This window comes from Hemiscyllium ocellatum, chromosome 20 (genome assembly GCF_020745735.1).
Source record: "Hemiscyllium ocellatum isolate sHemOce1 chromosome 20, sHemOce1.pat.X.cur, whole genome shotgun sequence".
Classification (NCBI taxonomy): domain Eukaryota; kingdom Metazoa; phylum Chordata; class Chondrichthyes; order Orectolobiformes; family Hemiscylliidae; genus Hemiscyllium; species Hemiscyllium ocellatum.
This window is the reverse complement of record NC_083420.1, coordinates 7,705,888-7,728,742: the sequence shown is the minus strand read 5'-3', so window position 1 is coordinate 7,728,742 and position 22,855 is coordinate 7,705,888. Positions and strand designations below refer to the sequence as shown.

General features: G+C 44.9%; 1 protein-coding gene across 6 annotated transcripts in view; it reads right to left on the bottom strand.

Annotated features, from left to right (window-relative positions):
• Positions 1-13,283, bottom strand: part of mapk8ip3 (mitogen-activated protein kinase 8 interacting protein 3) — a 212,491-nt gene extending 199,208 nt beyond the window's left edge. For all 6 annotated transcript variants that reach the window (XM_060840465.1, XM_060840468.1, XM_060840469.1 and 3 more), the window contains exon 1: positions 12,701-13,283. In XM_060840465.1, coding sequence (XP_060696448.1) covers positions 12,701-13,000 — 300 coding nt within the window. In that variant the 5' untranslated portion in view covers positions 13,001-13,283. The remainder of the gene's footprint in view (positions 1-12,700) is intronic.
• Positions 13,284-22,855: the final 9,572 nt, after the last annotated feature.

The following is a 22,855-nucleotide window of genomic DNA, read 5'->3' as shown; positions in this document are numbered from 1 at the left end:
CATCAGCAGATCATCTACAAAATGAGCACATGATCTATTTAGACAATCTTATAAAATACTCAAAGATATTAACAGGGTAGATGCAGGAAAGATGTTTCACTTGATTATTGCAGTCTCAAACAGGGCACACCATTTCAATACAGGATGAATTAAGGCGGAGATCATTTTTTTCCACTCAGAGGATTGTGAATCTTCAGAATTTCCTATCCCAAGGGAGTTGTGGAAGCTGTCAGTAAGGTAGAGATTGAAACATTTCTAAATAACAATGACAAAGGGATATGGAGTCAGTGTGGGGAAAAAGGCAGTGAAGCAAATGTTCAGCAATGATTGTACTGAATTGTAGGGCAGGATTGATGGTCAGAATGGCCTATTCCTGCTGTTAAGATCTTATGCTTGCTAAGATTGTTGTTTATAGCAGGGAGGCTGACTAGCATCCCAAAGGGTACGATCAGGGATGCAGAAAAAGTCTCTCGTGGTACTCACTATGCAATATCAGAGCCTGACTGTCTGGCATCATCATAGCCCACTGATTTAAAAAAATTATCTTTATTTTGCTGAACAGCATGACCCTCAACACTGCCAAAGGGTTTACTCTTTTGTGGAAACTGTCTCTGTTCAACATGAAACGTTCTGGTACGTGACATTAAAGCCAGATCACAGGAGGTAAAAGGAGAACGTGCAGAGCACAGAAACTGGAGCAAAACACTGTGGATAGTGAAAATCTGGAACAAAAACAGAAGGTGCTGGAAGTACTGAGGTGAGGCAGAATCTGTGGAGGGAGGAACTCAGCTTTCCGTTTACTCTGCTTCTACAACACATCACCATCCAAACCTCGGAAGACCATTTTCTCACTGCACCTGTGTAAATATTACCAAGAGTAACACAGATTAACTTTAACCCTCAATAACAAGTGAAATCATGTCTTTCACCTTGATGAGCAGAGACAACCTAAAAAAAATGTAAACGCTTTGGCACCTTTAAGGGACACAAATTGTTCTGCTCAACAGAATAAAGATAAATTTTCAGAACAGTAGGTCAGCTATGGTGATGCCAGACAGTCAGACTCTGACCTTGCGTAGTGAGTACCACCAGAGATTCTTTCTGCATCCCTGAGATTGAGCGGGGGTTGGGGATTGATGCTGAAGGTTTCAACAAAATAAAACCTGGCCCCAAGCTCCTCCAACAGCTGGCTTTATCAGAGAAGGATCGGCAGGTGAGCCCATTCCTGAAAATGTGTTAATATGACTGCATGTTGAAGGTCACTTTCTCAGAGTTCCAGATTTAACACTGGAGGATTTCTTGATCCTCACAGGCAATGACTGGACCGCAGTGGTATTGGAAACACAGAAAGTAGTAGCAGGAGTAGGCCATTCAGCCTGTCAAACCGAATCCCTATTCAATAGGATCATGGCTGATCATCCAACACAATACCTTATTCCCGCTTTCTCCCCAAACCCTTTAATCCATTCAACCCTAAAAGTTGTATCTATCTCCTTTTGAAAACATTCGATGATCTGGCCTCAATCACTTTCTGTGGCAGAGAATTTCAAAGGTTCACCACTCTCTGGGTGAAGACATTTCTCTTCATCCCAGTCCGAAATAGAGTCAGTTGTACAGCACAGAAACAAAACCTTTGGACCAACTTGTCCATGCTGACCAGAATCTAGTCCCATTTGCTAGCACTTGGCCTATATCCCTTTAAACCATTCCGATTCATAAACCCATCCAGATGCCTTTTAAATGTTGTAAATTGTACTAGTCTCCACTACTTCATCTGGTAGCTCATTCCATGTAACACACACCACCCTCTGCATGGAAACGTTGTCCCTTAGGTCCCTTTTATATTTTTCCCCTCCCACCTTAAACCTATGCCCTCTAGTTCTGGACTCCCCTACTCTGGGGAAAAGACCTTGTCTATTTATCCTATCCATGCCTCCGATGATTTTACAAATCTCTATAAAGGTCACCCCTCAGCCTTCGACACTCCAGGGAAAACAGTCCCAACCTATTCAGCCTCTCCCTGTAGCTCAAACCCTCCAACCCTGGCAACATCCTTGTAAATCTTTTCTCAACTCTTTCAAGTTTCACAAGATCCTTCCAATATGGGGCTTTGCCATATCCTTGGCCTGTGACCCCCAGTTCCGGACTCCCTGATCATCAGGAACGTCCTTCCTGCATTCACCCTGCCTAGCCCTGCTTGATTTTTATAAGTTTCTATGAGATCTCTCTCATTGTTCCAAACACCAATAAACATAGTTGTAACCAATCCAGTTTCGCTTCATACATCAGCCCTGCCATCCCAGGAATCAGAATGGTATTTTTCTGCACAGCTTTTGGGCCAAGAAGAGTCCCCTTATCTGGTCCACGAGGCTTTCCTGCTCCATCCCTGCAATCACATGGGCGGCACGGTGGCACAGTGGTTAGCACTGCTGCCTCACAGCACCAGAGACCCGGGTTCAATTCCCGACTCAGGCGACTGACTGTGTGGAGTTTGCACGTTCTCCCCGTGTCTGCGTGGGTTTCCTCCGGGTGCTCCGGTTTCCTCCCACAGTCACAAAGATGTGCGGGTCAGGTGAATTGGCCATGCTAAATTACCCGTAGTGTTAGGTAAGGGGTAAATGTAAGGGTATGGGTGGGTTGTGCTTCGGCGGGTCGGTGTGGAGTTGTTGGGCCGAAGGGCCTGTTTCCACACTGTAAGTCTAATCTAATCACACAATGTCCGATTCCCAATTGGGACGCATTCAAAGAGGCCATGCAACTAAGTTCAACAGAAAATCCACAAAATCCAACTTCCAGGATTTTGCAGCTACCAACCTCCCCTCCATTCTTTCTGTGTCTCACCATAATAATAAGACTAGGAAAATTTCTGAAATTACCATTTCCGCTATCCTAGCAGCCTTGGAAACTTTTGTAGTAATATTACTTTTTTTGCAGGTAATTGACTATAAACAAATAATTTATGAGGGTTGTAAATGCTAAAAAGATTTTCATCTAAGTCATACGAGAGTAAACCCAGTTTAGAGATGAAAATGTTCAGGTCATAAAGCAATTACCAAGAAAGGTCAATCAGCCTTACCTTAGTTTATTGATCCAGTTTGATGCTACAACCTACAATTCTAGTATCAAACTGATTTTTTCTTTTCCCCAAGGGATTCTGAGATTCATTCCCACTAATTTACCCAGAAACCTATTACCAGTGCTATTTGCTTTGTGGATGTCATCACATCGATGTCAAATTTACCTTTTACAAGTGTGAACCTATGACCCTTCTTTCACTCATCAATCGATGTAGATGACTCAAGATTTGCTTTTCCCATTGCTTTAAAAATTTGGTTTATTTCCAGAAGTTCACACTCCCATTTAGAAAGGAAATGTAAAAGCCCAGGTTTGGTTAGTCTTTATTTATGAAACAGCCTCCAACACCAAAGAATAGCATTCAATTCTCCACTTTATTTCCTCCAATGCCTCCCTTGCTTTCTGGCAACCAAAGGTCTACTTAATGTGGAGAGTGACAACATCTGTGATGTAAGATGTATGACTGATAGAATTGGGTTTTAAACTAGTGGTATATTAATTGTGGACCGAGTGAATGAAGGGAGTTTAATGAGTAACTTGTTAGCATTTCTGGAGACATCAGTTTTTAAAAACCCACGTGACACAGATAATTCCTGGAATGCTAATGGGAAATTTATTTATTATTGGGAGAGGTTTACAAATAAACGGAGTAAGCATGGAACACAATTAGCCTGTTTTGAGTTAAAGGATTAAATTAGGTCTTCATTCTGCACAAAATGTGCAGGTTAGGTGAATTGGCCATGCTGAATTGCCCATAGTGTTAGGTAAAGAGGTAAACGTAGAGGAATGGGTCTGGACGGGTTGCGCTTCGGCGGGTCAGTGTGGACTTGTTGGGCCGAAGGGCTGTTTCCACACTGTAAGTAATCTAATCTAATTCCTTCACACATATTAGGTGACAAACTTCTTCTGCAGCTATTTCAACATCATTTTGAAGTGCATGTTATCCATTCATCCTACCTATGTACCATTCTTTAAAGCATTAAATTCTGTTATTCAGCTCTCAAACACAGTTTGCCCAACATATTTTGTAATTCCAAAACTGCCTCCTTCAAATCCACTTCCTCTCAGAATGCAGTGTACTAACCTACTACATCCCTCCATTCACAATTTACAAATACCAAACAATAAACATAAACACCAGAAGTGAACTTGAAACTTACTTTTCAAATGAACCAGCCCTTTGAAAACCATTATAAGTCAACATAGCTACACTTCCAACTGACTGTACATCTAAACCAGGCTGAATTGAACCCCATTTAAGATGTGATAATACAAATTAGGAACAAAGTATGCCAAGTGGCCTCTTGAAGCTAGTCTACTGCCACTTAATAAGATTATAGCTGCTTTGTTTGTATTGCCAAATAAATCTTTGATTCTCCTCCCTGATAAGAATTTATCTCCTTCCTAAAAAATATTTAATGTCACTTCTCTTCCAATTCCTTCTGAGACAGAGAGTTCCTAAGTCACACAACCCTCAGAGAAAGTCTCTCTCTTCTCAGGGCAAAGATCATGAAGGCAATGGCCAATCAGTTCAGCCAATCATTGTGGCATTTTTCTTAAAGGATAAACATTCTCTAATCTAGAGAACTGTGGAGGCCATTCAGCCTCCAAAACTGCAGGACACAGTGCTAACCACTGAGTTACCGTGTCATCTTTCATTATCCTAAAGACCTAAAGTACCTTCCCCCTTTCTTCCAAGAAGACTATAAATAACAATGAAAAGTCATTTCCTTCAATAATTTTTGATCCTTTACTTATCTTCAGTTGAAGGTTCTAGACTAAATGTTTTCAGCATGTTGGCCTGGCCAATAACAGCTGGTCCTAATATTGGACCCAACGACGGAATGGATTTAGCAGGACAATGGCCAATATGGTAAATTATAATGAGGAGTAGATATTTGTAGAGAATGCTGGGCTGGGGAAGTAGAAATGGGCTCGAAGTGGTCCCCATGAGTATTCTTGAGCCAGGAAGTGGTAAACTACTTAAAGTTAAGAAACACCTATTGTTGGAAGCCATTGGTTAGACCAGGGAAAAGGCTTTTGTATGCAGTGGTGCCCAAATCATGACATTATGTCGATCGTTAAAATATTATGAGACTTAATGCTTCTTTTAGTCACATTTTATGTACAAGTGAACATTGTCTGAAGATAATGTCAAACAAAATTCAGACGTCCTTTGGGCACAGATATGCCCTTGCAAAATTCATCAATTTTTACATTATAATTGAAAAGTGGGTGAAACTGGATAGAATTTCAAAATAAAATGATGCTTATGAATTATAATCCTGTCTCTTGATAATAACTAGCCACCATTTGCACTGATACATTTGATAACATTATTTTACAACAGCTCAGAAACAAATCTTGTCTGCATCAAGTATTTTTGATCTATATGGACTTCAGTAAGACGTTTGACAAAGTTCCCCATGGGAGACTGGTGAGCAAGGTTAGATCACATGGAATACATGGAGAACTAGCTCAAAGGTAGAAGACAGAGGGTGGTGGTGGAGAGTTGTTTTTCAGACTGGAGGCCTGTGACCAGTGGAGTGCCACAAGGACCGGTGCTGGGTCCTCTACTTTTCATCATTTAAATAAATGATTTGGATGTGAGCATAAGAGGTTTAGTTATAAGTTTGCTGATGACACCAGAATTGGAGGTGTAGTGGACAGCGAAGGAGGTTACCTCAGATTACAACGGGATCTTGAACAGCTGGCCAATGGGCTGATAAGTGGCAGATGTAGGTTAATTCAGATAAAGGAGAGGTGCTGCATTTTGGGAAAGCAAATCTTAGCAGGACTTATACATTTAATGTAAGGTCCTAGGGAGTGTTGCTGAACAAAGAGACCTTGGAGTGCAGGTTCATAGCTCCTTGAAAGTGGAGTTGCAGGTAGATAGGATAGTGAAGGCGGCGTTTGGTCTGCTTTCCTTTATTGGTCAGAGTACAGGAGTTGGGAGGTATGTTGCAGCTGTACAGGACATTGGTTAGGCCACTGTTGGAATTTGCGTGCAATTCTGGTCTCCTTCCTATCGGAAAGACATTGTGAAACTTGAAAGGGTTCAGAAAAGATTTACAAGAATGTTGCCAGGGTTGGAGGATTTGAGCTATCAGGAGAGGCTGAACAGGCTGGGGCTGTTTTCCCTGGAGCATTGGAGGCTGAGGGGTGAGCTTATAGAGGTTTATAAAATTATGAGGGGCATGGATAGAATAAATAGACAAAGTCTTTTCCCTGGGGTAGGGGAGTCCAGAACTAGAGGGCATAGGTTTAGGGTGAGAAGGGTAAGGCATAAGAGAGACCTAAGGGGCAACCTTTTCACGCAGAGGGTGGTACGTGTATGGAACGAGCTGCCAGAGGAAGTGGTGGAGGCTGGTACAATTGCAACATTTAAAAGGCATATGAATAGGAAGGATTTGGAAGGATATGGGCAGCTGCTGGCAGGTGGGACTAGATTGGGTTGGAATATCTGGTCGGCATGGACAAGTTGGATCAAAGGGTCTGTTTCCATGATGTACAGCTCTATGACTCTATGACACAGAACAGGCATGATCTCTCAACCAATTGATCACAAATACACAATCGTATCTCCCATTCCAAATAACTACAAAAACAACACATATTTCAAAGTGAAATTAGTCACATATTATCTCACTATTATTAAATACATATTTAGCAGACTGAATGCACAGCATTGTTGCATAGATACAACGATGAAGGTTATGATTCCCTCCACATCTTGTTCAGCTGTCTACAAATACAGAGCAGCACAAACACCTTCCCTGGGGATCATTAAACCAAGGTCCTAATTTACATGGGGGATCCCAGTAAAACTTGGAAAATAACCAAGAGCTGTCAGTGGAAATTCAGCCTATGTACTCTGCCCAATCCAAAAAAAGGGAAAGAACACATAATCCATGTTAAATTTAACTGGGCAAAATTAAGGACTGCAGATGCTGGAGATCAAAGTCTAGATCAGAATAGTGCTGGAAAAGCACAGCAGGTCAGGCAGCATCCAAGGAGCAAGACAATCGACGTTTCGGGCAAAATGCCCTTCATCAGGAATGAGCAAGGGCTTTTGCCTGAAACATGGATTTTCCTGCTCCTCAGATACTGCCTGAACTGCTGTGCTTTTCCAGCACCACTGATCTAGGCCCATGTTAAATTTACCCGATGACTACATCAAAGGATAATGAGTAGGTCAGACAAGTGTAATATAACATTGGTAACACAAATTTGCTCATTTAAAAATACCTTTTAGATAGCTGTATTGTCACTTAGACTTCTCATTTTAAATACGCTCTTAAGCACATTTATCAAATTCTGTGACCATATTTTCCCTATGGTAGGAAGTAAACAAACTACTGCTATAATGATGCAAATAACATAACTAAAATAAAACAATATACTATAAAGTGAAAAAATGATTGCCATTATGACACATTTCCTGTAATGTATTAAGAACAATAATCTTGATTAAAATGTCAGATAAAATCAAGTCCTATTGATTTTCTGTTTCAAATAACAACAATTTCCCTTCATCTCGTGACTTCAACATAATAAAATGGCCCAAAGTGCTGACAGGAGGGTTATCAAATCAAGTTTGACACATGGGAGATATTACAACAGATGATGAGAAGTTTGATCAAAGGTGTAGCATTTAAGAAGCATTTGAGAAAGAGGTGTGGGAGAAAAGGGCAGTTTAGGGAGGGAAATTCCAGAGATTGAAGTCCCAGGGCAGCTGAAAGCCCATTTATTAACGGTGGCGCAATTAAATTAGGGAATAGGAGATTGTGGACAGAGTGAAGAATGGGAGGTTAGAGAGGACCAAGGACTGGTTAAAAACACTTGTATAGCCCCACCGGGGCTTGAACGTTCTGAATTTTGTCAGAATTCGCAGACTCAGCGTGTGTCAATACGGTCTCCAAGACTCCCTGCCAGCATAGCCCACATTTGTAAAATGTTCAGTGGGCTGGCATAAAGAGGGTAATTATCTAGAGGCACTGGCAGTGTCGCCCTCTACTGTCAGAACGCTCAGTGGTCCTGTTCACTACTTCCAGTCAATTGAAACCACAGGATGATAATCTCTGGAAGGTCACCCACAGTATTTCCAATATCCACTAATCACATTTAGAAGATTACCTACAGTCATTATTTTTCTCTATGGTAACGGTTAATTTTCTTAAGGTCCAAATGTTTCCAGCTTTAGGTTAGTTTGCTACAACGCTTAAACATGTTAAAACATGTTTCCTTGGATTTCATATTCAAGTGGCTATCCTTTCTGCATGATCCAAGACACGAATTTTAGGCAATTAGTTTATCCATCAGTGCTACAGCTCCAGCCTCTGGTTGTGTTTGTCTATTCCAGTCTTGAGAACTGAGCACAAAATCCAGGCTGACGTTCCTGCACCAGAGCTGTGACACCATCAGAAATCCTGTCTCTCAGCCATTAAATCAAGGAACATCAACCCTGCTCCAAAGTGGATTTATAAGATTCCGTAGTACTGTTTCAAATGGAGCTTCCTCCAGTGCCTTTGCAAATATTAAATTCTCAGCCATCATCACCAAAGCGATTACCTGGTTATAATGTCAGATTTTTCTGTGGAATAAAAATGACCCTATCTTGATAGTAATGGCTACACTTCAAAAGGGGCTAGACCAAGTGAAGTGGAAAGGACATTTCCTCTTGTGTGGGAATCGAGAACTAGGGATCACTGATTAAAAATAAGGTTAAAAATCACAACACCACGTTATAGTTCAACAGGTTTAATTGGAAGCGCACTAGCTTTCGGTGTGCTGCTCCTTCATCAGGTGCTGGTTTCGGAGCAGTACTCCGAAAGCTTGTACTTCCAATTAAACCTGTTGGACTATAACCTGGTGTTGTGAGATTTTTAACTTTGTACACCCCAGTCCAACACCGGCATTGCCAAATCATAAAAATAAGATGGTTGTCGATTTAAGAATGAAATGTTGTGCTTTTTTCTCTGAGGGTTTTTGGAACCTCCTTTTTTCCTGGAAGCAAGGATTTTGACTGTTTTTTAAGGGAGACCTAGACATATTCTTGGTAAATAAGGGGGTGAAAGGTCATCAGCAGTGGACTGGAACATGAAGTTGTGGTTTTAATCAGATCTTGTTGAATGGGGGAGCAGACTCGAAGAGACAAATAGAGTCATAGAGACATACAGCACAGAAACAGACCCTTCAGTCCAACTCACTCATACTGACCAAATATCCTACAATTTATCTAGCTCCATTTGCCAGTATTTGGCCCTTGTCCCTCGAAACCCTTCCTATTCATGTGCTCATCCAGACAACTTTTATAAGTTGCAACTGTACCAGCCTCCACTACTTCTTCTGGCAGCTCATTCTATACATGCACCACCCTCTGCGTGAAAAAGTTGCCCCTCAAGTCCCTTTAAATCCTTCCCCTCTCGGTTTAAACTTATGCCCTCTAGTTTAGAACAGCCCTACCCTGGGGAAAATTATCTTGGCTATTCACCCTATCCAAGCCCCTCATGAATTTATAAACCTCTATAAGGTCACCCTTCAGCCTCCGACACTCCACAGAAAATAGCCCCAGCCCATCAGCATCTCCCCATCGTTCAAACCCTGGCAACATCCTTGTAAATCTTTTCTGCACCCTTTCAAGGTAACAACATCTTTTCTATAGCAGGGAGACCAGAATTGAACGCAGGATTCTAAAAGGGGCCTAACCAATGGTCTGTATGACCACAACATGACCTCTCAACTCCTATGCCATTCCCTGACTAATAAAGGCAAGCAAGTCAAACACTTTCTTTGCTGTCTTGAATTATTTGTTAATTTAAAAAAAATTGTCTGTAAAGCACTTTGAGACATCTTGAGGTTGTGAAAACTGCTAAGAAATTGCAACTTTTTTTCCCCCCAATCGGTCAGGAGGTGGTGGGGAAAATGGATGGCACCTCAGCCAAGTCTGCCCTCTAGGTCAGGCATTGGTGGAGATTGCTGGGTGGTTCATAAGAATGGAAATTGACTGACATTCCCTCTCCTTACTCTGCAAATTGTTGGTGCCCTTCCATACCAAGGACGCAATTGTTTAAAGAGATAGCTCACTCCCTTCCCCAGGGCAGAACAGGTCAGTGATGCCCATAAGAAATTAACCAAAACACCGAAGCCTCAGGCGAAGGAAGAGGGAATATTACCATTACCTCAGTCAAAAAATAGCTAACTCAGCACATGTCTGGGATAAAGTCGAGAATCTTCTTTCTTTATAACTCGATATCAAACCATTAGCCACCCACTAGGGAGCCATAAGTTATTTTCTAGTGCTTTTGATTATTTGTCCTACTCATGAATATAACATCAACCCTCCACCTTCAGTTTTGAACTCAACACACTCTGTCCAGACTCGTATCTATTCCAGGCTCTCTACAGTTCCTTCGACGTTATAGAAATTTCTAGATTCTGCAGACTGCAAGAATATCCATTTCTGTGTTGCTAACAGCATTAGAATCTGCACTATTACAAATTCAACTAGGTTAAAATATACATATTCTTTGAGGTTTCTCATCTTTTCTACTGAGGGCCTATGTTGTTATTTTAATGGGGTAAACCTACTGAATATGGACCCCAACTGAAGACCCACACCCCTTCCAGTCTCTCTCAATCTGGAATCTATCCAACATGGCTCCCTACGTTTTAGACTTCCCCTGACTGAATCCACCCTCGTTCGTCCTAACCACCACATGAAGAAGCACTGAAAAGGTGCCAAGATCATTGCAGAAATCTGCAGACAGAGAGAAAAAAATAAAATGACTATTGTTCCCACTGCAGCTTGGTCCATACATTTACAACACAGAGCTCAAATGACACAGAGCAGGGGGCCCCCAATCAAACAGAAACACATTCAAGTCGCTATGTAAACATGAAATCAAACACACGTAGACGCGGCAAAGTCTATAGATGGATGGGAACAACTGACAACACAGAATAATCGTTCGCATCAAATTGACAAGGGAATCTAAAATGGCAACATTTATTCTGAGCTAGTCTCTGCAAAACAAGCGTGTTTCATCTCAGCGTTACTTTATTCAGCTGAACTTTGGCGGTTACGTTTTCCATTTGGTTAAATCAGGAAAAAGAAACCTTTTTATTAAATTAATCGACGTGATTACTGATTGCAACACTCCGGAACACGGGGCTGTTGAAGGCAGCTCAGAAATGCGGTAACTAAGAAACATGTTACATGAACAGAGACACTTTCAGCCAGTGTTTCGGGCAGGGAACGGGTATTTCATTCAATATTCCGTTTTAAAGTTATTATTTAAAAACAGTGGCCAGGCTGAAATAAATGGCTGATCAAATTAACACACACGGATTGGAGCAGTTGACGGTGGAAAATGGTGATGAATGGGAGGGATTGATCGGTGGAGGAAGTGAAAAGTTGGACAATTAATGAAGGATTGAAAGATTGGGAGTAGAAAAATGAAGGGTTTGGAAAAATCAAGCAATTAGAAATTGAGGAATTGGAAAAATGAAACAAAAAAGAAAAATTGAGGAATTGAAAGAAATATAAAAATTGAAGCACTAAACAGATTGAAAGGTCTGATCAAGCTGAAAGACAGATGTGGGGGTTGACAGGGGGTGGGGGTTGACAGAGGGTGGGGGTGGGGGTTGACAGAGGGTGGGGGTGGGGGTGGGGAAGTTGACGGGGAGTGGGGGGAGTTGACTGGAGGGTGGGGGTGGGGGTGAGGGTGGGGGTGAGGGTGGGGGTGAGGGGGGGTGAGGGGGTGGGGGGGGGGGGGTGAGGGGGTGGGGTGGGGTGGGGGGGGGGTGAGGGGGTGGGGGGGGTGGGGAGGGGCGAGTGGGGTGGGGGTGGGGGGAGTTGACTGGGGATGAGGGGGAGGGGGGTGAGGGTGGGGGCAGTTGACTGGGGGGGTGGGGATGGGGGGGCGAGATGACAGGGTCAGGCGAGTTGACTGGGGGGGGGAGTTGACAGGGTCGGGCGAGTTGACAGGGTCTGGGGGGTTCAGGCACTGACATTTTGAGGGACTGAAGACAACAATCATTCTGAGGCAGTGGGAAATGTGAGGTGGGTCTGGGGGGGTTGTGGGAGTTGTTGGGGTGGTGGGGTTGTGGGGGGGTTGTGGGGGGGTTGTGGGGGGGGTGGGGGGGGTGGGGGGGGGGTGGGGGGTGGGGGGGGGGTGGGGGGGGGGTGGGGGGGGGGGGGTGGGGGGGGGTGGGGGGGTTGTGGGGGGGGTGGGGGGGGGTGGGGGGGTTGTGGGGGGGGGGGGTGGGGGGGGGTGGGGGGGTTGTGGGGGGGTTGTGGGGGGGGTGGGGGGGTGGGGGGGTTGTGGGGGGGTGGGGGGGGTTGTGGGGGGGTGGGGGGGGTTGTGGGGGGGGTTGTGGGGGGGTGGGGGGGTTGTAGGGGGGTGGAGGGATTGTGGGGGGAGTTGTAGGGGGTGGGGGGATTGTGAGGGGTTTAGGGAGTGGGGGGTTTGTGGGGGGTGGAGGGATTGTGGGGGGGTTGTAGGGGGTGGGGGGTTGTGGAGGGGGTGGGGGGGGTTGTGGAGGGGGTGGGGGGGTTGTAGGGTGTGGGGGTTGTGGGGGTGTTGTGCTGGAGGCTGTCGTGTGTCCTCACTCCCTCACTCACCTCCTCTGCCTGCTTGCGGAGGGATTTCTCCCTCTCGTACTGAGTGAGCAGCTGCTCGTTGTCCTCCCGGAGCAGCTCCAGCTCCACTTCATGTTCCTGGTTCTCGGTGAACACCGAGTCCAGGTTCTCCAGCACATTCACCACCAGCGGCATCAGCTCCTTCACCACCTCCTCGTCGTATTTGTGGATGAGCCTCTCGAATTCCCGGTAGATGCTGTTGGCGAGGCCGGAGACCCGCTCGGACATGACGGACACCGAGCAGTCATCCTGGTAGACCACGCCATCGTCCAGCTCCATCATCGTGGCCGGAGGCTGCCCGGGGACCGAGCGCACTGACTGGGGAGAGGAGCAGCGGGCTCAGCCGCTCTTAGTGCATCCTCGCTCCGCTCACACACCCACCCCACCGCCGCTGCTGCTGCACCCTCTTCACACCGTCCACACCACCCCCTCCAACTCTCACTCTCAGCGCCTCTGTCCCTGGGCTGGGCTGCCTCTCCCTTTCTGCAGACAATAGCGAGAGCGGACAGTCCGGTCCTCCCTCTCGAGCCTCAAAAACACCCCCCTCCCGACAGCTCCGACTGCTGTCATCTGACGTCAGGGCAGGCTGTCTGCATTCTGGGAGATTGCAACCTCCACTGCAGCCTCCAGTGCAGCTAACACCCTGCAATCAGACAGCCTCCAGTGCAGCTAACACCCTGCAAACAGACAGCATCCAGTGCAGCAAATACACTGCAATCAGACAGCATCCAGTGCAGCAAACACATTGCAATAAGACAACCTCCAGTGCAGCTAACACCCTGCAATCAGACAGCATCCAGTGCAGCAAACACATTGCAATAAGACAACCTCCAGTGCAGCTAACACCCTGCAATCAGACAGCATCCAGTGCAGCAAACACATTGCAATAAGACAACCTCCAGTGCAGCTAACACACTGCAATCAGACAGCCTCCAGTGCAGCTAACACACTGCAATCAGACAGCATCCAGTGCAGCATCCAGTGCGGCTAACACACTGCAATAAGACAACCTCCAGTGCAGCTAACACACTGCAATCAGACAGCCTCCTGTGCAGCATCCAGTGCAGCTAACAAACTGCATTCAGTCAGCCTCCAGTGCAGCTAACACATTGTAATCAGACAGCCTCCCCTGCAGTCTCCAATGCAGCTAACACACTGTAATCAGACAACCTCCCCTGCAGTCTCCAGTGCAGCCAGCGAAATCCACTTTATTTGTACAAGATGTGGGCATCTCTGGCAAGGCTGGCATTGTTTGTCCTAATTGGCTTGGACAGATTGGCTCTCAGATCACTTCACAGGGCAGCTATGATTTGATCACGTTGCTGTGGGTTTGAAGTCATGTGTAAGCTAGACCAGGTAAGGACAGCAGCCTTCCTTCCTAAGAAACACGAGTGAACCAGATTGGGATTTTGACACCAATCAGTAATGATTATCATTAGACCATCTTTTAATTCCGAATCCCACTACCTTCCAGAGAAATCAAATGGAGCCCTTTGCTGAGCATCTGTGAACAGGTCAGGATGGATCATCAATATATAAGAAAGGTGAGCTTAAAGGAAGGAAAGATCCAGACGGACAACTAGGTTCCAACCTTCATTTCAAGCTCATTCCCTTTCTCTTTCTCCAATGCATCCAGTCAATGCCCTACCCCCACTCAATCCCTAAAAAAACCTACCAGTTTACCTCTATTCACTGGAATTTATTGGGAGGACACTCATGTGCATTATTTAACATTGAGCTCATTGAGAGTATAGAGTCGTTCAGCATAGAAACATACCCTTCAACCCAACAAGTATTGTGTTCAGCACTGGGCATCTTTATTTAAAGAAGGATGTTAAAGCCCCAGAGAGATTGCAAAGGAGATTTACCAGAATGATAGCCTAGGAGAGTGGTGGAGCCAGATTGCTTAGGAGGTTTCAAGAGAACTGGATATATGTTTGAGAGTGATTAATTTAGAGGGCTAAAGAGAGAGGACTGGAGAATGGGACTAGCTGGGGAGCTCTTTCAGGAGCTGTTACAGACGCAATGGGCTGAATGGCCTCATTCTATACTGTAAAATTCTATGGTGTAGATTGTACTGATAAGATGCGCAAAAAAAAGGAAGAGAACTCATTGAACTGGTTGCCACACTGGTTAGCAACCCCAAGGATGCCATCCATTGTGGCATGTTAAAATGGGCAGCCAGTAGCCAGTACATTCCTGACTCAATTTTCTCATTGAAGGATCGGCAATCCCTCAAATTATAGAATCATGGAGTTTTTACTGCGTGGAAAAAGGCTTGTTGTGTCTCTGCTGGGCCAACAAGCATCTATCTAGTTATCAATACATCGAGGCTTGACACTATCCAGGACAAAGTAGCCCACTAGATCAATGTCACATTTGCAAACATTTATTCCCCCCAGCAGTAGCAGCGGTATATACCAGCTAAAAGAGGCACTGTAGATATTTACCAAGGCTTCATTGACAGCATTTTCCAAACTCACAACCACTAACCTCCAGGAAGGGCAACAGACACATGGGAACACCACCAACTGCAAGCTCCCCAGCATTTATTGTCCATCACTAATTTCCCTGAGGATAGTTATGAGTCAATCACAATATCTAGTCTGGCCTACATGTGATTCAAGACCAGGTAAGGACAGTAGTTTCCTTCCCTCAAGAACATTAGTGAACCAGACGTGTTTTCCCCTGACAGTCAGCAACAGTTTTATGGTCATCATGACATTCTTAATTCCAGATTTTTATTGAATTCAAATTTCATTTACTGCCATGGTGGGATTCAAACCCAGGTTCTCAGAACATTAGAACCTCTGCCAACAAGGCTGGTACTCTTGTTGCCTGGCACTCTGACTTCTACATTGCAGAGGCTGAATGGTCGTCACAGAGATGTACAGTGAGGAAACAGGCCTTTCAGTCCAACTCAACCAAGCAGACTTTCCCTTCAACCGTGACCCCACCATTGAGCATCAGGCCATTGTGTCCACTTTGGTCAGTGTTATCATCTCATGCTGGGGATCTCCCCCAACACAGCTGCCCAGCTCATGTTCCCCCAATCCCACACAGCCCACTTCTCCCTTCTTCCCAAAATCCACAAGCAGCACTGCCTGGGCAGACCCATTGTTTCTGCCTGCTCCTGCCCCACAGAACACATCTCTTTGTACCTCCACTCAATTGTCTCTCCTGTTGGCCAGTACCTTCCCACTTACATTCATGATCCCTCTGATGCTTTATATTAATTACAGAATTTCCAATTTGTGGCGTCCAGCCATCTCTTCTTCACCATGGATGTACAATCCCTTTACACGTCCATCCCCATCAGGATGGTCTCAGATCTCTCTCCTTCTTCCTGGAAAATAGGCCTGAACTGTTGCTATTCACTGTCCCCATCCACCACCAGCCTCCCCCGTGTGCTGAGCTTGTCCTCTCTTTAAACAATGACTCCTCTCACTGTCTTCAGACTAAAGCTGTGGCCATGGATACTCAGACGGGCTCCGATTATTTCTGTCTCTTTGTGGGGTACGTGGAACATTCCTTGGTCCCCAGTTCTATTCGGTTCCTTCGTCATTTCCCCAATCTATCGATGACATCATCAGAATTCCTTTCTTCTCTCCTCCGGATTGGCAAAATTAATCAATTTCGTTTCCAATTTCCATCCCACCCTCACCTTCACGTGGGCCATCTCTGACTCCCCCCTTTCCTTTTCTTGACATCTCTGTTTCCATTTCTGGGGGTAGACTGGCCACCAATATCCACTACAAACCCACAGCTACCTGGACTGCACATCCTCGCACCCTGCTTCCTGTAAAGACTCCAGTCCATTCTCCCAGTTTCTCCACCTCTATTACATCGATACATGGTTCAGTGGTTAGCACTGCTCCCTCACAGCGCCAGGGACCTGGGTTCAATACCACCCTTGGGTAACTATCTGTGTGGAGTTTGCATGTTCTCCCATATCTGGGCTTCCTCCCACAGTCTAACATATGCAGGTTAAATTGCTCATAGTGTCCCGGGATGTATGGGTTGGCCATTGAGTGAGTGGGTCTGGGTGAGATGCTCTTTGGGGGGTCAGTTGCAAACTTGATGGGCTGAATGGCCGATTTCTGCCGTGTAGGAATTCAATGGTCTGTTCTACTGCAGGTGGGCCTCGGAAATATCCACCTTTACCCTCAACCGAGAATTCTCCAACACTGAGAGTGACAGGGCCCAAAGCCATGTTCAAGCTTTTTCTCACTGTTCTGCCCTCACCCTTTCTCTTCCCTCTCACACAGTGTTAGGGCCCCCACCCCCACTCCATTCCACTTCATCAGCATCCACATCCAAAGGCTTATGAGCCACCATTTGCACCACCTCCAGCAGGATGCAAGTACCAGGCACATATTCCCCTCCCCTTGTCAGCCTTCTGTAGGGTAATACCCTGGTCTACTCTGCCTCCACTTCCAAACCCATTCCCACACCCCTCACGGCACCTGCCCATGCAAACGCAGAAAATGTTAACACCTGGCGATTTGCCTCTCCTCACCAGCCAAGACTCTAAACACACTTCGCTCAATCTAATCTACTGCATTCGCTGCTCACCACGTGGTCTCCTCTTCATTGAGGAGACAAATCACAGCCGGACAATCACTTTGCAGAACGCCAACGCAAAAATGACCTCGAGCTTCTGGTGGCCTGCCATTCCAACCGACCTCCCCGTTCTCTGGCCAACTCTGCCTCAGGCTTGCTGCAGTGCTCCAGTGAAGCTCAGTGCAAGCTGGAAGAACAGCATCTCAGTTTCTGCTTGGGGACCCTGCTGCTTTCAGGACTCAATATCGAGTTCAATTATTTTAGGGCCTGGACACCTTCTTCCATCTCCTATACCCATCCCCCCACCCCAGGCCTTGTTGTTACATGGGCTGCTTTCAGCATAGCCAACCCATTCTCACCTACTCATGGTCCCTATTACCCTCCTTCTCTGGCTTACCACTGTCCATGCCTCTGTTTGCCTAACCATCTTTCGTTCTCTCTTACCTTTTACCTTGGCCACTCACTGCCTTCAGCGTATATACCTTTTCCTAGCTATAAGTTATGATGAAGGGTCACTGGACCCAAAATGTTGACTCTGCTTTCTCTTCACAGATGCTGAGTTTCTCCAGCAATTTCTACTTTTGTTGCCAGAACATTACCTGGGTTTCTGGATTAATAGTCTAGCTATAATGCCATTAGACCATTGCCTCCCCACTATTTCTTAAAGATGTTGAATATTTGAACATCATCTTCTTTGAGCTTTTACATCTCTCAATGGTGTTTGACCCATTTCCTGCACTTCTGCCATTTCCTCCGTCCCTCCCAGAACTGCGATAGTGTTCCCTTGCCCACACTTTCTATTCCACCAGCTTCCAGATTCAAAGGAACACCCTTCACTACTTTTGGTACAACGCCGTAACCAAACAGCATCTTCTCCCTTCCTCTGTCAGCATTCCAGAGAAATGGTTCCCTCAGCAACAACCCAGTCCACATTTCATTCTGAAATACCTCATCCCACCCCACACCCCTATGGCAATCATAGGAAGTGCAACACCTACATTTTACCCCCTCTCACCACATTGCCCAATGTCAAAACACTCCTAACAGATGAAGTCGCAATTTACTTATGGAATCATAAAATCCCAACAGTGTGGAATGAGGCTATTCAGCCCATTGAGTCAATACTGACCCTTCAAAGAGCATTCCATCCAGACTCACCCCTCTACCCTATCCCCATAACCCTGCATTTCATAGAATCCCCACAAGTCCACGCCAACCCTGCAAAGAGTAACCCACCCAGACCCATTCCCCTCCCCTATTATCCCTGATTTTTCATTTACCCCTGACGAATGCACCTAACCCACACATCTCTGAACACTATGGGCCATTCTGATTTTATTCTGATTTACAGCATTCATGGTTCTTTCAGTTTGATACAAAAACAGAAGTTGCTGGAAAAGCTCAGCAGGTCTGGCAGCAATTGTGAAGAGATATCAAAATTAACATTTTTTAACTGGAGACCCTTCCTCAGAACCCATCCTCTGAGGAAGGGTCAGCAGACACGAAATGGTAACTTTGATTTCTCTTCCGTTGTGAAGAACATTTGTGGATTGGAAGTCAAGGTGTTAGAATTTGATTTAGATATTTTTATATTTAGATTCCCTACGGTATGGATACAGGCCCTTCGGGTCCACACCGACTCTCCAAAGAGTAACCCACCCAGACCCATTTCCCGCTGACTAATGCACCTAACCAATGGGCAATTTAGCAGGGCCAACTCACCTGACCTGCACATCTTTGGATTGTGGGAGGAAACCAGAGCACCCGGAGGAAACCCACACAGACACAGGGAGAATGTGTAAACTCCACACAGACAGTTGCCCAAGGCTGGTATCGAACCTAGGACCCTGGTGCTGAGAGGCAGCAGTGCTAACCACTGAGTCACTGTGCCGCCCTTTTATGTTTATAAAATGATGGGGGGGGGGAAGGAGGTAAGAGTGGGTAGTCCCTTTAAACAATTTTTTTTTCCCTATACTTAGCGGTTTGAAAGTGAGTGTCTGTGGGCAGCAGCTTGCCAGTTACAGGTGCTCAAATTGAAATATTTGTACCGAAAGGCTATACTGTTGGCAAGCAAAGCAATATTTTTACCAAGACAACAGATTTTGTTTTAATTTAGCCAATTAATTTAAAGCAGGCACTTGGAGACTGAGGACCAATTAAATTTAAATCTGATGGTTTTGACAACCAAGAGCCAACCTAATATTAAAGAAATTAATAGGCTATCAAGGGTATTAAAAAAGAGGGCATTTGAAAATTGGTGTGGAGAGCAAACTGCCATCTGAAGAGAGTAGCTCTCTCAACTCTCAGAGTAACCATCAGAGTGACTAAAACACAGCCGCACTCTTAGCCAATATTCCTAACATCAGAATTCAGTGGAGAGAAGTGTTCCTGATGCAAGAATTCGAAGGAGGAGATGTTTCTGAAAGAAGATCAATGGAAAAGACACAGACAGATCCAGAAGAAATAACCTGGCTGTAAGGTTGAGTTTTAAAATAATGATGAGAAAGGATAGACCAGATCTAAAAGTTGAAGTTCTAAATTGGAGAAAGGCCAATTTTGACGGTATTAGGCAAGAACTTTTAAAAGCTGATTGGGGGCAGACGTTCGCAGGTAAAGGGACGGCTGGAAAATGGGAAGCCTTCAGAAATGAGATAACGAGAATCCAGAGAAAGTATATTCCTGTCAGGGTGAAAGGAAGGGAATAGGTATAGGGAATGCTGGATGACTAAAGAAATTGAGGGTTTGGTTAAGAAAAAAAAGGAAGCATATGTCATGTATAGACAGGATAGATCAAGTGAATCCTTAGAAGAGTATAAAAGCAGTAGGAGTATACTTAAGAGGGAAATCAGGAGGGAAAAACAGGGACATGAGATATCTTTGGCAAATAGAATTAAGAGAATCCAAAGAGTTTTTACAAATATATTAAGGACAAAAGGGTAACTAGGGAGAGAATAGGACCCCTCAAAGATCAGCAAGGCTGCCTTAGGAGCCGCAGAAAATGGGGGAGATACTAAATGAGTACTTTGCATCAGTAGTTACCGTGGAGAAGGATATGGAAGATATAGACTGTAGGGAAATACATGGTGACACCTTGAAAAATGTGCATATTACAGAGGGGGAAGTGCTGGATGTCTTGAAATACATAAAGGTGGATAAATCCCAGGACCTGATCAGGTGTACCCTAGAACTCTGTGGGAAGCTAGAGAAGTGATTGCTGGGCCTCTTGCTGAGATATTTGTATCATCGATAGTCATAGGTGAGATGCTGAAAGACTGGAGGTTGGCTAACGTGGTGCCACTGTTTAAGAAGAGAGGTAAGGACAAGCCAGGGAACTATAGACCAGTGAGCCTGACGTCAGCAGTGGGCAAGTTGTTGGAGGGAATCCTGAGGGACAGGATGTACATGTGTTTGGAAAGGCAAGGACTGATTAGGGATAGCCAACATGGCTTTGTGTGTGGGAAATCATGTCTCACAAACTTGATTGAGTTTTTTGAAGAAGTAAACAAAGAGGATTGATGAGGGCAGAGCAGTAGATGTGATCTATATGGACTTCAGTAAGGCATTTGACAAGGTTCCCCATGGGAGACTGGTTAGCAAGGTTAGATCTCACGGGATACAGAGAGAACTAGCCATTTGGATACACAACTGGTTCAAAAGTAGAAGACAGAGGGTGGTGGTGGAGGGTTGGTTTTCAGACTGGAGTCCTGTGACCAGTGGAGTTCCATAAGGATCAGTGCTGGGTCCTCTACTTTTTGTCATTTATATAAATGATTTGGATGCAAGCATAAGAGGTACGGTTAGTACGTTTGCAGATGACACCAAAATTGGAGGTGTAGTGGACAGCGAAGAGGGTTACCTCAGATTACAACAGGATCTGGACCAGATGGACCAATGGGCTGAGAAGTGGCAGATGGAGTTTAATTCAGATAAATGCGAGGTGCTGCATTTTGGGAAAGCAAATCTTAGCAGGACTTATACACCTTAATGGTAGGGTCCTAGGGAGTGTTGCTGAACAAAGAGACCTTGGAGTGCACGTTCATAGCTCCTTGAAAATGGAGTCACAGGTAGATAGGATAGTGAAGAAGGCATTTAGTATGCTTTCCTTTATTGGTCAGAGTATTGAGTACAGGATTTGGGAAGTCATGTTGCGGCTGTACAGAACATTAGTTAGGCCACTGTTGGAATATTGCATGCAATGCTGGTCTCCTACCTATCGATAGATGATCTGAAACTTGAAAGGGTTCAGAAAAGATTTACAAGGATGTTGCCAGGGTTGGAGGATTTGCGCTATAAGGAGAGGCTGATCAGGCTGGGGCTGTTTTCCCTGGAGTGTTGGAGGCTGAGGGGTGACCTTATAGAAGTTTATAAAATTATGAGAGGCATGGATAGGATAAATCGACAAAGTGTCTTTTCCTTGGGGTCGTGTAGTCCAGAACTAGAGGGCATAGGTTGAGGGTGAGAGGGGAAAGATATAAAAGAGACCTAAGGGACAATTTTTTCACGCAGAGCATGCTGCGTGTATGGAATGAGCTGCCAGAGGAAGTGGTGGAGGCTTGTACAATTGCAACATTTAAAAGGCATTTGGATGGGTATATGAATAGGAGGGGTTTGGAGGAATATGGTCTGGGTACTGGCAGGTGGGACTAGATTGGGTTGGGATATCTGGTAGGCATGGACGGGTTGGGATATCTGGTAGGCATGGACGGTTTGGAACAAAGGGTCTGTTTCCATGCTGTACATCTCTATGACTCAATGACTCTATATAAATGGGACTTGTATTTATTGAAACAGCATATCATTAGAATCTTCTTTTATTCAGGAAGTTAGTAGTTAGGGGGAAATTGTTCGGTGTGGTAGTGGTTCTGTTAATTTGTTCACTGTTGGAGTTGGAAAAATAAATTGTTACTTGTTGATTGTAGAGTGAGTGTCAGGGGTTTATTTCATTTAACCACTCCTTTATAACGGATTGGGGGATGAGAGGTAGGTTATATTCCTTGTCACACTTCTTTTAACTGATTATGAGGTGAGGCAAGACAAGCCTTTCTGGGTGTTTCAGTTTTATTTGTCAGAGGGGGGGGTCAACCTCCACTTCACAGATACTGCCAGACCTGCTGAGCTTTTCCAGCAACTTCTGTTTTTGTATCAATCTTTAATTATCTTGAACAAAATGCAAGTTAATGGGGTTCAATTATTACAATCTCTGTCATAAACCAGCACAATAAAAAACAATTTTTCATTAACACTCTAGGGGTTTACAAAAGTGTGGCGCTGGAAAAGCACAGCAGGTCAGGCAGTATCCAAGGAGCAGGAGAATCAATATTTTGGGCATAAGCCCTTCATCACGAATGAAGCTGCTGCCCACATACTCATGTTCAAATCGCTAAGTACCGGGAAAAAATCATAATCTTTTAAAGGGATCACACACTCTTCCCCACGCCGCCTCCCCCACCCCATCATTTTATAAACATCAAATTCTTACATCCTGCCTTCTAATCCACAAATACTCTTCCCAACTTCATAATTCCAGAGACTTAATACTTTCCAACACAGACTGCATTCGGTCACCTGATTTGG